Source organism: Amphiprion ocellaris, chromosome 10 (genome assembly GCF_022539595.1).
Source record: "Amphiprion ocellaris isolate individual 3 ecotype Okinawa chromosome 10, ASM2253959v1, whole genome shotgun sequence".
Taxonomy (NCBI): Eukaryota; Metazoa; Chordata; class Actinopteri; family Pomacentridae; genus Amphiprion; species Amphiprion ocellaris.
The window spans coordinates 12,933,085-12,949,558 of NC_072775.1; the positions used below are offsets into that span (position 1 = coordinate 12,933,085).

At 38.6% G+C, this 16,474-nt stretch overlaps 1 protein-coding gene across 1 annotated transcript in view; it reads right to left on the minus strand.

Annotated features, from left to right (window-relative positions):
- Positions 1-8,249: 8,249 nt before the first annotated feature.
- clstn2a (calsyntenin 2a) overlaps positions 8,250-16,474 on the minus strand; it is a 164,830-nt gene continuing 156,605 nt past the window's right edge. Inside the window, exons 13-18 of the mRNA XM_023282689.3 lie at positions 14,360-14,565; positions 14,013-14,180; positions 13,651-13,796; positions 13,303-13,423; positions 12,478-12,668; positions 8,250-11,191 (exon numbers count right to left, since the gene is read on the minus strand). Of these exons, the coding sequence (XP_023138457.1) occupies positions 10,979-11,191; positions 12,478-12,668; positions 13,303-13,423; positions 13,651-13,796; positions 14,013-14,180; positions 14,360-14,565 (1,045 nt within the window). The 3' untranslated portion in view covers positions 8,250-10,978. The remainder of the gene's footprint in view (positions 11,192-12,477; positions 12,669-13,302; positions 13,424-13,650; positions 13,797-14,012; positions 14,181-14,359; positions 14,566-16,474) is intronic.

Sequence of the window (16,474 nt, forward strand, 5' to 3'; positions counted from 1 at the left end):
GAGAATACTCAGGTAAAAGTCCTGCATTCAAAAGCTTTATGTTATTAACAATAGGCATATTTTAATACTCAGATGATCATGTGCACAAACAAGATGCATTGAAACTAAAATCATTTATTCGAGACGATGTCCCCCATTACACTCTTTATGTTATTGTTATTTATAATATTATTGGATTATTATCATTGTTACAGATGCATTAACACACAATTTGAATGTTGTAGTTTGTTGAGGTTGTGGTTTAAACACTGCTGGTGTTTTAATATCCAAGAACGCATAGTATTTTCATACTGTTTATTTTTTATATGTGGAAACATACAAATAATTTCTTAATATATGTCACATATACTAGTGTAAAAAAATATTCTGTTTTGAAATGCAGTGGAGTGGAAGTATAAGTTGTATCTTTATATAATACTAAAGCTGTGAAGACATCTATGAACATACAGACCCAATAAAACACATTTAAAGTCTTATAATGTATTTTTGGGGGGAGAAAAGTTCATCTAAACATGACCTTATGTCTGCTGTATTAATTTTATTTCATATATTTAACCCTCATGCTCACTATGTAGTGTAGAGGTGTCTCTAATATTCAAAATCAGTTGGGCGCCAGACAGGGGAATAATGTTTTTTTCTCCACAAGTAGCTTTAAAAGATATTTTTCTAAACACATTAGAGGGATAGTCCAGATAGCTTAACTCCCACGCACTCCCAAAACACAATAGAAATACAGTAATCTAGTCAATTTCATGAATAAGTGAGTCATGAGATCAAATTCCAAATCAGAAGCAGGTAAAACTAATGCTAATTCAGCATCCTAATATGGAAAACAAAAGTTCCAAAGAACTAAGAAAAAGTTTTCAGATGATATTACTTGTAGAACAGACCATTTCAGTTAATTTCACTTTATTTTGTTTGTTTTTTTTAATTTCATTTCAGTTCTAGTTTGAGAGGTGTGGGTGAGTTCATGTGAGGTATGGGAGTGTTAGTGAGGTGATGAGGGTAAAAGAGGCTGTGGATAATATGACCTGAACGGAAGCAACAAAGAGAGAAAGAGGAGAAACCGTGAAGTTTGAAAAGAAAAAAAAGGTGCAAACATCAGAGCAGGTAGAGAGGTGGAGGAACAAGTTCCATCCAATCCTGCTTCTGGGATCAGCTTCTATCCAGCAGTTTCTTATGGACCAGGAAACTTTCATGTGAAGTGACTGTGTTTACTTTAATACATCACACCTGGAAGCAAAGTTGACCAGAGGCTAAAAACAGTCTTCTTGAAATCTCTTTTTCTAACTCTCACTTCAAGGTTTGTCTGATTTAGCACCTCATTTCCTCAATGCATGCAGTGTTCTGTTCCTTTTGCTGCTTGATGCTACAGCTGAAGCAAAAAAAAAAAACAAAAAAACAAACAAATTCGCACACAACAGACATTTCTCTGCTGGACCGGGTCAAGGGGGGAAGACATAATGACCACAAAAAGCAAAGCCGTTTTCTGATTAAAAATGATTTAGTGAAATATCAGAATAACCTGCAGTTATTTCCTTCAATATTTTGCTTTAAAAAGAAAGGGACTCGCTGAACTACTGTGCTGAGAGAAACAAACATTATCTGTTGCCAATGTGCCTGAGTGAGCCAAGGCACTCGTCAGAGAAAACTGTTATGACTGTGACCATCTGGGACTGCATGGGCTGCTTTGGCTGCAACACTGTACTCATACAAAGCCTGAATAAATAAAAACATGGAGGGAAGAGGAGACTCCCAGTTTGCCTCGGAAACAAGGAGAATGTCGCTTTGTCGCAGGAAGTTGTGATAGACGAGGCACACAAGCTTATTGTTGAAATAAGAATTGTGTGTTTGCTCATATACACTCACACACACACACACACACAGCAGTTTTGAGATGTGTTTCACACACGAAAGAATACAATGAAAGAAGAAGGAAATGAAAAGACATCAGTACAACACGACCCTTCACAAGTCCTGATGACAGAGTTGATGTTGTTGCCATGGTGGGTGACACACAAAGGAGGGTTTGCTTGAATGTGTGAAGGTTTGTAAGTACAATGTTCTCCACAAATAGCATTAGAAATTACTGTCATGGCCTCTTTTCACAAGGCGACACACACACACACACGCACACACACACACACACACACACACAAGTTCACTTTTGTTCCTGTGCAAGCCTGAAACTACCGTAACAGTTTAATGTGATTAGTTATTTTACTTGACAGTCAATTGATAACTAAGTGTGTTAGAAAATGAGCAACCCAATCTTCTAAAAGTGGTATTTGCAGATTTTTTACATTTCCACTTTTGTCAATTCACAGTAATCTCAAAGCACTTATAATAATAACTTTATTTATATCGCACCCTTAAGACAGTGCACACAAGGTGCTTTGACAGCCAAAACATTCAACGCAGACAGTCAAGCAAGACAATTAAAATAAATCGTAAAAATGATGAGTTAAATGAATAATTAGCTAGATTAGCACACATATCAAACAAGGTAGGCAGTTTAAAAATGAAAGAATAATATTGAGGGTGAAAAGTCAGAAATTAAAATCAAAAGATTAGAGAATTAAAGAATTAGAGACGACATCCCACCAAAGAACCAGGCAGCTAAAATTAAACGAAAACACAAGAGAGAACACATAAAATAAACAGACATAATACAAAATAGAACACTAAAACTAATTGAAGCTAAAAGTAAATTTCACATAAAAGCAAGTCTATAAAAGTGGGTTTTCAGAAGTGATTTAGAAGAAGTTACTGACTCTGCAAGCCTTATGTCCTCAGGCAGGTCGTTCCAAAGTCAAGGGGTCGTGATGGAGAACGTCACCCTTAGATTTAAGCCTCAACTTTGGAACGACCAGAAGGGATCCGTCTGAGGATCTAAGGGGTCAGCTGATCGTAAATATAGCTTGGGGCGCTTCACATTATTGGGCCAAGACCTTTCAATATTATATTAGATGGAGAAACCCAACATTTCCAAATGACTCATTTTGAGAGGCTGCTTAACAACAATAGGATTTAAAAAAAAAAAAACTCCACTTTTAACAGGAAGAAACCTCCAGCAGAACCAGACTCAGAGAGGGTTGGTCATCTGCCTTGACCAGTCAGGGTGAGGGTAAAAGGGAGAGAAAATGATAGTATGTGTTAGAAATTTGAAAGCGAATATCACTCAGCAATCATTAAAGGTCTATTGAAAGTATTAAGGTGCAATTCCTCTGTTTTGTGCATACGGTGTGATTCTTTTGGGGATCATGAGGTCGTGGTTATCTTGTCCTCTCCATGTTCTGTTTGGACGGTTGGATGACTACCACACCTTGCTCTCTACAATAAAAAAAACCCCACAACACCCTATCCTGCATGGCAGAGTGTAAATAGAGACGTTGGACCAAGTTTTAGGAATACGGAGGAGACTTGAGATTGAGCCTCGGTCAAACAATAGGAATTATAAGTTTTACTCTGTATTTAGACTCAAATTATTCTATTGGCTAAAAATCTGGATATTTAAACCTCTGCTCATCTAATTTTAACCTTCCTTTTATTAAAAATCCAACTTGCAAGTCTCTATTCAGTGAATGAGTGCTATAAAAAAAACCTGCAGAGCACCCTTTAAGGTTTGTGTGACTCAGGTTTCCAGTCATTAGAGTCATTATTTTTGGCTTGATTATGACTGAAGCTAAACAAAAGTACAGTATGTTGAGTCATGCTGAGTTAGAAGATTTTCTGTTGCTGTAGACAAAACATGTCAGTCTAGTGTGTGATAAACCCCATAATAGATTATCTAATATTATAGTAATTTAATTACATGCTAAAAGAAAGTGTGAAGCTTATTAATAATTAGTAAAGTAAATTACCAAAACAGCAGGAATGACTGGGGGATATTAGCATGACAACAATCAACACAAAAAAATGCTAGCACATTACTTTCTGCCTTATTCCTTATTTCCAACATAAATACGCTGTAAACTTTAGCAGGTATTTCACTGATGTTTTCTGGAGACGAGTGCAGCTGTGCAGAGAACTGACGGTGTGTTTGATTTATGTTTCAGGATGTAAGGTATGTCGTCCCTCCATTTTTAGTTTGTTTGATTTCTTTTCCAAGTTCTAAAAGTTATTCATTTGGATCCAATACAGAAGGAATAAATGCAACAGACGGGCGCAGAATTGACACATACAGTCTGAAATTAATAAAATCTACAAGTTAAGAAAAACACATTCCCAATTAAAACACTGTCAATAAAAGTTAACTATTACAGTGTTATTGAGCACCTGGAAAATAAAAAGCCACAATTATCCAGAGTATTGTCTGCTGTTACATTTCCAGTCACACAAAACAAAACAAAAAAAAAAAGGAAAAACTGATAATAATCAACAGAATGCTTGTTTCAAGTCAGTGGAACTCAGTTTTATCTATAAAGTGCCAAATGACTACTTAAGACATTTTAAAGCATGTCACATTATTTGGTCAAGACTTAGCAATATTATATAATAGAGAGAACTCCAACAAATCCACATGATTCTTTCTGACAGGAAAAACAAGAAAAAACCTCCAGCAGAACCAGGCTCAGGGAGGCAGACATCTGCCTCAACCAGCTGGGGTGAGGGTAAAGGTCACAGGCAACAATGTGCTACAAATCTGAAAGTAACAGTCAGGAAAGGACTGAAATTTTAAACACTCATATCACACTGAATCTTTTTCCTAACTATGAACGTAGTCTGACTTTGGTTTGCCTGAAAGTTGTATGTAATGGTTGAAAGCTGCTGCTCTGATCTGATCTGCTCTCAGCTAAAAAGGAAGAAAACAGGAGTACAAGATCCAATGAAGAGATCCTTAAAAAGAAAATACACAAGAAAGTCAGAACTCTACAAGCTAAGAAAAACACTTATTCCTAACTAAAATGCTGAGCAAAGTCAATAACAATTAATTACATCCTTTCCCCTCTGAGGTCCATTACTGCGTTATTGAACGTGGTGCTCGTCAGTTAAAAAGCCACATTAAGCTACTAATTAGCCGATTGCATTTCTTCATCCTCTGGGATCCGGCGAGCGTAGAAATGAACAGTCAGCACGACTGTGAGCGTGAAACCAAAGCAGAGCTGCAACTCTTCATCTGCACAAGATCTGAGCATTTAATTGAAGGCTGGTCGATGAAACGCTCCGTGGGACCGACTGAAGCGATTAAACCTCCTGACTCCTTTTCTTACAGGTCCTTAAGTTAAGCATCACACTGATGTTTGTCAGACCTAAAAGCGCCTTAAACCTTTAAAGCTGAATGGCGTTTAGAGTAACATGTTCTTCTGCAAGTTGTCTTGGCCACCCTGTTTATCATTCAGATCTTCCTGCAGTTATGTTTTCATCCTCACACTTACTTTTTACATGCTTATTTTTGTTTTTTTATGGTGTATTATTGTGTGCTATGGCATTGACTTTAGGATTTCTTTAAGCTGACCTGACCTTTGTTTCCTTTCATATACAACCTTTCTGCAACCACAACAACAACAAAAATCCTCCTCCTCCTCCTCCTCTATGAGACATGTAAGTCTAATTTTACATGTATGTTCTCTGTGGTAAGATAAAAGCATAAATCACTCCTAAAGCAGGCCACATATGTCTGGTTTGAATGGAAGTTTTTCACATAACCAACTCTGCAGTTTCACCACATCACAGAATTAGGTTCAACTTGCAGCCATATTAACGAATTTCATGAACAGAACATTTGTATTTCCAACCGTTCTTCCTTATCACTCTGCAATCAAACACGTCATCATTTTCTGTGTTTGTTGTGGGGTTTCCTCTAAACTTGTTTTGAATTCACATAAATGTGAGATAAATCTTCCACCAGCAGAGGGCAGTAAGTCTTCACAGGTATGGGCTGAAATTGAGTCTCTTCTGAAAGCAAAGGGATGGAATTAATATCATTTTATCATTATACCTGTTTACCAGAAATTACAGAATGTGTTTAAAGGGGGCTTATTATTGTATAACCTCACTGCCTGTCAGGTTTTGTCATTCTCTGAGCAGATTGTTTGTGCACCTCCACACACAGCTGCTGCTTTCTCTGTACAGTAATTATATCATACACTGATTTTTTGGTTTGTTTCATACCAGCTTGTTGTTTACCTCACTGCAGCAGCTGCTTCTATCAGCCTAATAAACACTGTGGACACACAGATTGTTTCCTTTATGACTCCACACTGTTGCAGAATGTTGCATCACTGAATGCATCATCTCAGTGTGTATCTGAACCACAACCTCCAAGGTTTCTGATCCTGGTCAAGAAATATAAATATTTTCTGTTTTTAGTATGGATTAATATTTCTCGGGTGGTCTGATGCTTTATTTTTTACCACATCAGTTTATATGTACCATTTTTTTCTGGGAGACTATAGTCAATACAACTAGTTTAATGCTTTGCACATGTGGCTGGATGTTTATCTGAATAAAACTGAACACATAAAAAAATGTGCATATGAAGGCTTGATTCAGTTTTTCATTTACAAATAGAAAATCTGTGATAAGTTTTAACTTTTTCTTAATGCAAGTGAATAAGCGATAATTTGTGAGAATTCATGTAAATTCTGCCTCAGCATTTTCAGCTTGTAAGTCCGTCTCCAGGCATTTCTTTAACCCTAACACCTCATCTCTGTGTGTAAGTTTTAATATTTTGAAGTTTATTTTTTTGCTAAAAATTATCCCATCTTGCCGTAAAATGACTTAGATGTAACTTTGTTTCCTCTAGAACAGGGGTATCAAACTCATTATAGTTCAAGGGCCACATTCAGCCCAATTTGATCTCTCGGACCACTAAAATCACCACATAACGTGTAAATAACCACAACTCCAGATTTTTCCTTTGTTTTAGTGCCATAAAGTTCACTGTCAGACAAAAAACAACAAAAACAAGACAAAACATTACAAAAGTGAGACACAAAATGACAAAAGCGAGAAACAAAATGACAAAAAATGCAGACTGTTGCACATTAACCCTCCTGTTGTCTTCATTTACGGGCACCAAAAAATATTGTTCCCTTGTCTGAAAAAAAAAAATTTCAGAAAAAACCCGGCCCAAATTTATTTTAAAAAATTGCAAAATCTTGAGGGAGAAAATTCCAATAATTCCTTAAAGTTTCCCTTAAAAGTTTTATTAAAATAAATAAATAAATAAATAAATAAATAAAAAAATCCCCAAATTTGGCAAGAAATAAAAATTTAAAAAATAAAATTGTAAATATTTTCAAAAAATGAATAAAAATCTTCCCCAAAAATCCTAAAAATATCTAAAGTGATTCCATATATATCAGTAAAAGTTCTAATATTTTCTTTAAGAATATTCAGAAAAAAACAAACCAAAATCCAGCAAATTTCACTGGATTTTGGTTGATTTTTTTCCTCAATATTCTTAAAGAAACATTGTTTTTTAACATTTGTTTTTTCCACCAAAAAATGTCCAAAAATTTCCCAAAAATGTTGAAAATGTGGAAGTTTTCACTGTGAAAATATTTTTTTCCCCATATTTTCAAACTTTCAATTTTGACCCGCAGAACGACACAAGGGTTAAGGATTTTCAGACGCATATCCAGCTCTGACAAGAAAAAAAAAGAAAAAAAAAGAACAGGATAAAAATGTTTAAAAAAAAGAGAAAAGTAAAAAAAAGGGCATCCCAAAGTTTTTTCTTTTCTTACAGCTGTATTCATTTTGCAAACCCCTCAGATAGATTTTGGGACCTTATGGAGAGTTTTTGGATGTTCAAGCAGCTCATCTTATTCACGCATTGTACTGCAGATTGGTTTTCTCTGATAAATTGAGGCCACATGCTAATATACAGGAGTGACTGATGCTCAGTTTCACAAACCTCAGACGTGGAGCTGTTTATCTTCAGAGGCCTTTTTGTTATTTATGCTCATATTGATGCTGAGCTCTGAAAAAGACACTAAAACATATGCTTGTGGCTCCGAATTTGCATTCCTCACACATTGCTAAAGAAAGCCTGTTATATATCAGGCCCAGAAAAGCCTCATACAAATGCAGTGATGTCACGTGAACCATACACCCCCTTCTGCAAATGCAAGCCTATTATGTAAACAAATGAAACAGCCAGGCAGCCAGCTCCAACTGCCGTGAATTCAGGCGGCCCGCCAACATCTACAGCGACAGCTTATTAATTAAGTCATTTATAAACCTCCAGTCTGCCAGCACTCATACAGCAGGTGTGCAGCGCAGAAACAGGAAAGTGAGCTGTGTAGAGTCTAAAACAAGTTTTTATTGGTCAGTATACAGAAAGCAGTGGGATGACCACTGAAGAGAGAGAAATCCCAACCATTTTGTTTACAAAAAGAAAACCAAACCGATATATAAAATAACTGTCTTGAACATTTTTACAGGGTTTGTTTTCATATGTAAAAGAATCTCTTTTTTTTCCTCTTTAATCTTTCAGAAGCATAATATGACAAAAGGGGGACGAAGGAAACAAGGCAGTTGTTTCACAATGATGACATCACTATCACAGGTGCTTAAAGGCCAACAGAGGGAGGGAGGGAGGGCGAACGTTAGAGAGCTCAGAGGGAGGAGGGGTCATCGTCCACACATAGAAATGGGAATGTCAGGGTTCGTTTAGCTCATCGGCATGTAGATGTAGACAAACTCTTGGAATTCAGCTTTGTGTGAGAAAGATAATCTGTAATAATGACGGTACAAGTTGTAGTTGTGGTGAAGCTGTGAGACAATGTGGACTTGACAAGAAAAGTAAAAATAGACACTCACTCTGCTTCTTCGCTCCAACATTTACCAAAGTTGCTCTGTGGGGCTTTACCTGACTTTAAAGGGGCACTCCAATGATTTCACATATGAATATCACTTTCCTTCACATAACGTCATCTGGGGGTTTATTTTTGCTTCGACATGAGAGTTTGTAACAAACTGGAAGTGTGCAGCTCAGAATCACCCAGATCTGGTTTCACACACCTGCTGACATGTGACACTGAACAAAATGCATCTAAAATTTTATGTGACCTGATTTTTTTCTTTTTCTCCGTGTTACTGTTAAATCTTTCTAGAAGGCAAACATTTTAGCTCTTTTTCAGTTTGAAAAGTCCCTAAAGCTGATTTTGCAGCCGTGTGTTGGACCGCGAAGGTCCCTCCAACCTTCACCTGCCATCAAATCCACCACATGGGACACATCTTAGACAGATGCCCTGAGTACCTCAAACAGAGCCAGCTGAGGCGGTTCAGGCGTCTGTCTCGGATGCCTCCTGAACACCTCCATATGAGGTGCCTCCAACCAGGAGGAGTCCCTGGGGCACACCCCGGATACACTGGAGAGATTATGTGTCTTGGTGGGCTTGGGAAAGCCTTGGTATCGTGCCGGAAAAGCTGGAAAGGGAGCAGAAGGTTTAAGCAGCTCTGCCCCCAAGACCTGGACAGTAAGCAGCAGAAGATGGATTGAGTTAGAAAGAAAGTTTTACCGAACCAAGAGTTCATAGTTAATAACATACAAGGATCAGAAACCAGAGAACTTTGCAACAGATGACTTGAAGTGACAAACTGAAGTCTCTAGTTTGATTGAAGCCACTGTTTTGTGAAACATCTCCTAGGCAGGTATTGGCATGTCTAAGATGAGATGCTACTGAGCTAGCAGACAGTATTTCTGGAGAATCACTGATACTCTAAAGACAGAACATGTCAGCCTCTGTTTCACCAGTTTTTCACTTAGTCTCTCTTCACTCCTCCACCTTCATATCAGCACAATCTAAATCGCTGGAGTGCCCCTGTTTCTGCGTACTGGTCTGTTATACTGGGCCCATAATTGCATAGAGGGCTCCCTTTTCTATAGATATTAAAGGAAAAACTAAACACGGGGTCTCAGTCGACAACAGTAATATCTCTGTATCATTTTATCTGCTGATAAAACAAAGATAAATGATCTAATCCTAAACAGCAAAAGCTGCATTAGGCCACAGTATGGATAGATATGATACACAGACAGACGCAAACAAAGAGCCACCTGCTCTATTGTTTCAAACAGTATTTTAACTATGATCAGCTTTTCCAATCAGACTGAAGGAAAAGCGACCATTTTAGTTTAAAAATACTTTTGAGAAACCAAAGGTAGAAGATATTCAACATTTAATAAATCTGCTGTGTACTGAATGTAAACCAGGACAGATGTGGAATGTTTATGGTGAGAGATCACGCTTCTCTTTAGTGTCCAGGCCACAGAACCACAGAACTGTGATGCATTTGGAGAAAGTCAGCACTGATCACACACATGTTCAGAACATACAGGCGTCTGGCTTGAGATAAACATGAGAACAGAGTGACAGTACAGCTATGTCATACCTACTACTTAGGTCATGGGAATCATATTTAAAAAGTTTATGGATACATTATATAGTGGATATGCACATGGATACATCAATTCAATTGTCATCTTGCGGGTAAAATGGTTAATAACTTAACAGAATATAAAAGTAATCTAAAGACGAATTAAATATTGGCCAATTTAACCCTTCCTTTATTTCGGGATCTCGATATTTATGATCCGCTTCATGGTTCTGGGATTTAATTTTTATCAGCGAACCTCCAGATTCTGAGGTCTGCACACATTATGAGATGACTGTGCTTGTTTGATATATTTTGCTCTGCTTCACTGACTGTGATGTGAATAATAACGTACACACACAATGTTTTCCAGCACTGTGGGACTGCAGCTGATCCAGTGTGTGTCTGGCTATGTCCAGCAGAGGGAGATATTTCATTAAAAATGACACCACGGAAGGACTGATAGTGTATTGTCCAGCAACAGATTGAAAATTATTTTATAAGAGATTTTATTCCTGTTTACCTGTACCGAGCACGACGTGTGGGTGTTTGTTGTTGTTGTTTTTGTTAGAGAAAGAGACAGAAAGAGAGAGAGGCGAACACAGAGAGAGTGTGTGTCAGTGTGGATATATGCTCATGTTTGTGTGTGTGGTCAGTATGTTGCAGAGGAACTGTCCCACTCAAGTTTTCCCTTCTGCTTCCTCTCTTTCATCTCTTCCCTCCCGTCATCGTCTTCCTCCTCGTCGCTGTTGTCTGACTCGGCACTCGTCACTCCTCCCACCAACTCGTCGTCCTTTCCTTCTTCCTCCTCTTCACGTTCTTCATCTCTCGCCTCCTCCCTCAGAGCCTGTTGTCCTCTTATGTTCTGGAGAAGAAGAAGACGAAGCCTTTATTTGTCATGAATACAATATAGCACTGTGAAACTGAGATATGGGTCCCCTGGAGCAGACTGGGTTAAGGGCCTTTGCTAGTGGCAGCTTGATAGTGCTGGAGCTTTAACCCTCGACCTTCTGAGCCTTAAATGTTGAGCCACCACTGCCCCAAACACAGATTCCAAATCTATTCACAGTCTGTCAAAAACAACATTCCAGTACAAATTAAGTTTAGGCAGAAATTTAGTTAGAGGGATCTGTTGGCTCACATTCTGTCTCCATTCTTTTTTGGTGACAAAATCACTTCACACTCACACTCACTTCTCTCGTTTAATGATCTATCGGCCTGTTTTTAAATTTTATTGCAGTTCAGTCAGTCATTCTGTCTTCCAGCCTGCTCATCACGAATCCCTCCTCCTCTCCATCTCCATTTCATCTGGGTTGTCCAGCCAGTCTCCATCAGCCATGTGATAACGTTGCTCTACCACCACCATCGTCTAGGCTCCAGTGGGTCCAGTCTTCATTTCCTACCTTCATTCAAGGACTGAATGATGTTGCTTCTCATGTCTCTGCAATAAACATTTCCTCTCTACTTAATTTGACCTCTCCTTAGTGAACCAAGCTGCCATCTCTGTTACATTTTGAAAAGACACATTTTTGTTGGACGAAAGGTAAGATGGTGATGGAAAGATAGAAGTGGATGATGTCATAAGTCAGCAACGAAGACCAGGTTTCGCATCCCACTGGGTCTGATTGTTCCTAGACTTAAGCTTTGTTTTTACTGGTTAGATTTAGGCACCATAACTACGTCGTGAGGTTCAGAAAAGGTCACACTTTGGTTGCCACTTTCACAATAAGCACTAATTGCTGGAAACTTGATTAAGTTTAGTTATGGTTTGGGTTAAAATATGGCCCTTTGGCAACATGTTTGAAGCTTCACCAGGGTGACAATTCCACGTCATTTTCTGTACGATTTACGGGCTGAAAAGGAGAGACAAAAAAAGCAACAAAATAAAAAGCAAGACATGTTAATTTCAGATATATTTGGAATATGTCACAAACAATCTGGCAGAAAATATATTTCCTTCAAAATGTAATTGAGAATACAATTTATATGCATAGGAACATGATTTTTGGTCGACAGGACTGCAGTTGCATGTGAAATCCATCATGAGCGAACAATGAGAAGCACATCTACATTTAAATGCTCTCTTTATACCCAGTGCAGGAATAAAACACCTATAAATATCACTGACTTGGCCCCAACATTCAGGGTTACCTCCATGGGGTTGACAGTGATGGTGAGTGCGGAGTTGTTCCAGTCCACCTCAGGATCTTTGACCTCCTCCTCCTCGTCTCTGGAACCTTCCTGATGTGTGGCATGAATCCTGTAGACGCCGATCACCACAATTACCACCAGGGCGGCGATACAAACCACGATAACAACTGTGGCTGCAGGAGGTGCTGATCCTGGAGGAGAAGAAAAAGGTTGCAGTAACTATGCATACATATTCACATTCAACTGAGTCTGTACACAACTAAAACTCTCAGACGAAATATTTCCAATGTTTAGTTTGAATTAAATAACTATAACAACCTTGTGTTTGTTTACAATGACACTGAATTTCATAGTTGAAATCTGGAGCAAATGAGACAATGTTTTACAACACATAAAACAGAATTTATTCATCTTGTCTGAACTGCTTACTTCAACAGAAAACTACAGAAACTCCATTTACATGTTCATTTTAATCACACATTGCACTTCTCCTCAGTCAGGCTGCTGCACAGTGACAACAGCGAGACCTACAAGAAATACATTTAAATTTAACAGACATTTACATGTCCGGACTGTTAAAAAATCCATTAAAGTTCGGCTTTCCTTTCAACTCAGATAACGTTCTGATTTACAAAAGACTTCCCTTTTCTTCAAGAAAGTGAATTTGGCTGAAGCAGCAAGTAATAGAAAGACAGTGGTGTCTGTCTGCTCCGGCAGGAATCTTTTCTGTCAGGTGGTTTAGACAAAGTGTAGCTAAAACATCACTGATCTTGAGAGCACCAAGTCCTTCCCACAAAACATATTTCAGCTCCATTAGTGGCTCACCTGGAATGTGGGAGTTCAGAGAGTGTATCATGAGTGGGTGATGGACGGGCCTCATGTACTGGGGTTGGGCAGCCATATGATTGACGTGTTCCACAGGCGCTGAGTGGTGAAGAACACTGACCTGGAGAGGAAAGACGAGAAGCCAAAACGCTCAGAGTAGATGCTGCAAAAACTGTGTGACACAGGTAGACAGACAACGTGGGAAAATCTTGTGTGAAGGGAGAAGAAATGAATGAGGCAATGAATAAGACTGATCATTAGTGATGATTTGAAGACAACAAATGGACAGGAGGAGCACAGCAAAGACAGTTAGCGGAAGGGAATGTTTAGACAGATCATCAAGGTCACCTCCAAGTTGAACTCGTTGCTGGTGTAACGTCCATTGAGCTCGGAGCAGGTGAGTCTGAATCTTCTCTCACTCAGAGTGGCAGGTCGCCAGTTCCTGTAGCGCACCTGTCTCAGTGCCTGCTCATAGTGGGCCATGGAGTCCACACCTCGTAGCACAGGAAAAAACCATGTCACACTACAGTCGAACACATGTTGTGAGGTAGAACTGCTTGTTCGTGTCATAAATAAACCAGAAACCTGGAAGCCATCGTTCCAGATCCTCCTTCAGATTTAAGGTGGCCCCAGTAGGTGATGTATTGCCCTGATTATTTTCCCTACATAGCGTTAGCCCCACACAATAAGCCCCCTTTTTCAGACTCTACCATATATTGATATTCCAGAGGTGGAGTTGGTGGCATCAAGGTGTTTTCCCAGCAGAGCACTGTGATGAATCTCCAGACTCTCTCTGTCAGGATTGAGTTCCTCCCCAATTACCAGCACATCACAGTAGTCCAGGTTGTGCATCACCTCCATCACACCAGGCCTGCGGACTGAACACAAAACTGCATGTGGGCGAAGAGATTTCAAATGACAAAATGTTAAAAGTATGTGGAAAAAAAATAGCTGAACAGTTGTTAAAAAAAACATCTACAGGAAATAAAAGTGAAACAGGCTGGTATTGTATGACATGAGAGCATCCAGAGCAACCCAGTGGCATCTCGACACTCACATCCTCCGAAGCTGTCTCCCTTCATTACTGTGCTGGTGATGTGAAGCTCTTTGAAGGGTGCCACACCCAGCGGGCCCCGGAGGTCACTGGCAGGCCTGACGAGTCGATTAGATCCTATAATAGTGATTCTCGGTTCACTGGGCGGCAGCACCATAACTACTGCCTTGATGTCTGGGATGGAGAGGCACGTGTCCTCGCCAAAACACCTGAAACAGGAGACGAGAGGAGAGGTTACAGGGCGGGACAGCACCACCGTTACTGCCTCGCTGCTTACCTGTCCTGGTTTAACTGTGCTGGTGATGTGTTCACTTGTCAATGTACCGTTGTACCATAAAAAGCTAAGCTTCTTGTTATTGAGAGATGCAGCTTTTTACCATTCTAAGTGAAATTTAGCTGGAAAATGCAGACAACAACATGATAAATATGTGACTTTTGTTTTTCCAACAGAGTCAGCAAGAAAAGCATAAATACACACACCATTCATAACCAAGGCTACGTTAACTTTAACTGAAAATGCTGTTTTCACATAGAACCACATGGAGAAAAGGGGTGTTTGTGCATTTATGACTAAAAAAAACAATCAAAGTGAGCAAACAAACCACAAACAGTCATTAGATTCTGATTCAGATTTTACTAAACCCTGATTGGTTCGCAGTGTCACCTCATTCTAACAGAACCTGCTCATTTAGAAGCAGTGAGAAGAGCACCGAGAGAAAAAGAAATGTAGAAAACTCTTCTCTGAGAAAACTGTCAAAACTTTTTAAAAAACCCTCTGTACTAATGTAGGATCCCTCTGAGGAAGAAGCCAAAAGAGAAAATAAGTTTTCAGTGTGTTTAATTTGTAGCTGATGTGCTTTGTTTGTCCAATCAGTTTCCAATGTGAGATTGTAATTGATTACCACTTCTAAGGTTTGTTAGAATGCCAGAGCAGGATGGTGATAAACACGGAAAACTGGCAAGGATGCAAACATTCCCTAATGCTCCTTTTACCGTGTCATCAAGATGGCCCCACTTCTTTTAAAACAGATATGCTAATTCAAAGGATTTAGTTGCGCGTTTTCATGTAATTTTGATTAATAAATATATTACTATATCTTTCCCAAAGGCAGAAATCATATATTTCAATATATTACAAATCATATCCAAACAAAAAGCAGTGCTTAATCAGTAGAAAATGATCACAGCCTCAGGATTTATTGTCTTGTTTTCAATTTTGGACAAAAAATGTTACTTAATGGACCGTGAAATTAGGGGGAATTGCTTATATTTTCATGCATGTACTTTGAATCAGGTTTCTTCTTCTAAGCTGTTTTTGTATTTTTCTCTTTACTAACTGAAAATTTAATCTAAAGTAATATAATGATTATCTTTTTCTGTCTTAAAGGGGTTCATTAATTTCTGTAATTAGCATATATATATGTGTGTTGGAAAATCCCAGTTTCAATTGAAGTATCCATTTCACCAGAGAGACTATTAGCAACAGTTATAGACAAAAAATGATGCCATTATGTTTTAAAACTAAAATGTTACAGTGACGTGAAAAATTACTGCAAAGTCAGAGGCTGAGCGCAATTAGCCATGACCCCTGCTTTCATAAACAGAACATAAATGTCCAAAAGGAAATAAAAAAAACCCATCTGTATATGAGGACAATACACAAAAAGAGAATGTTGCCTTGTAAGGTCTCAGATTAACCGAGGCTTGTTTGAAATTTTAAGTCATTTGACACTATGAATACTTAAGTAGCAGTTATGACTGAACTTCTCACACTACAGGTCAGAGACTCAAGCTTTAAAACAACACAACTGCCTCAGGAATGGTAAAAAAAATATCAATTTGCGTAATTATTATCTTTTTTTCCTCAGCCACTGAGTGAAGATTCAACATGTAGATGGGAGACAAATTAAAGGAAAAACTAGTATGAAGTGACTAAGTAGGGTGTTAAATCACCATGTATCACCAGAAGGCTTCAGTGCTCTTTGGTATTGATTCTCCAAGTCTCTGGAATCCACTGAAGAGATCTAACACCATTCTTCCAAAAGATATTTTGTCATTTAGTAGAAACAGGGTTCTCTGCACATTGGTTCTTCACTCAAGGGGAGAAAATTTAAATGG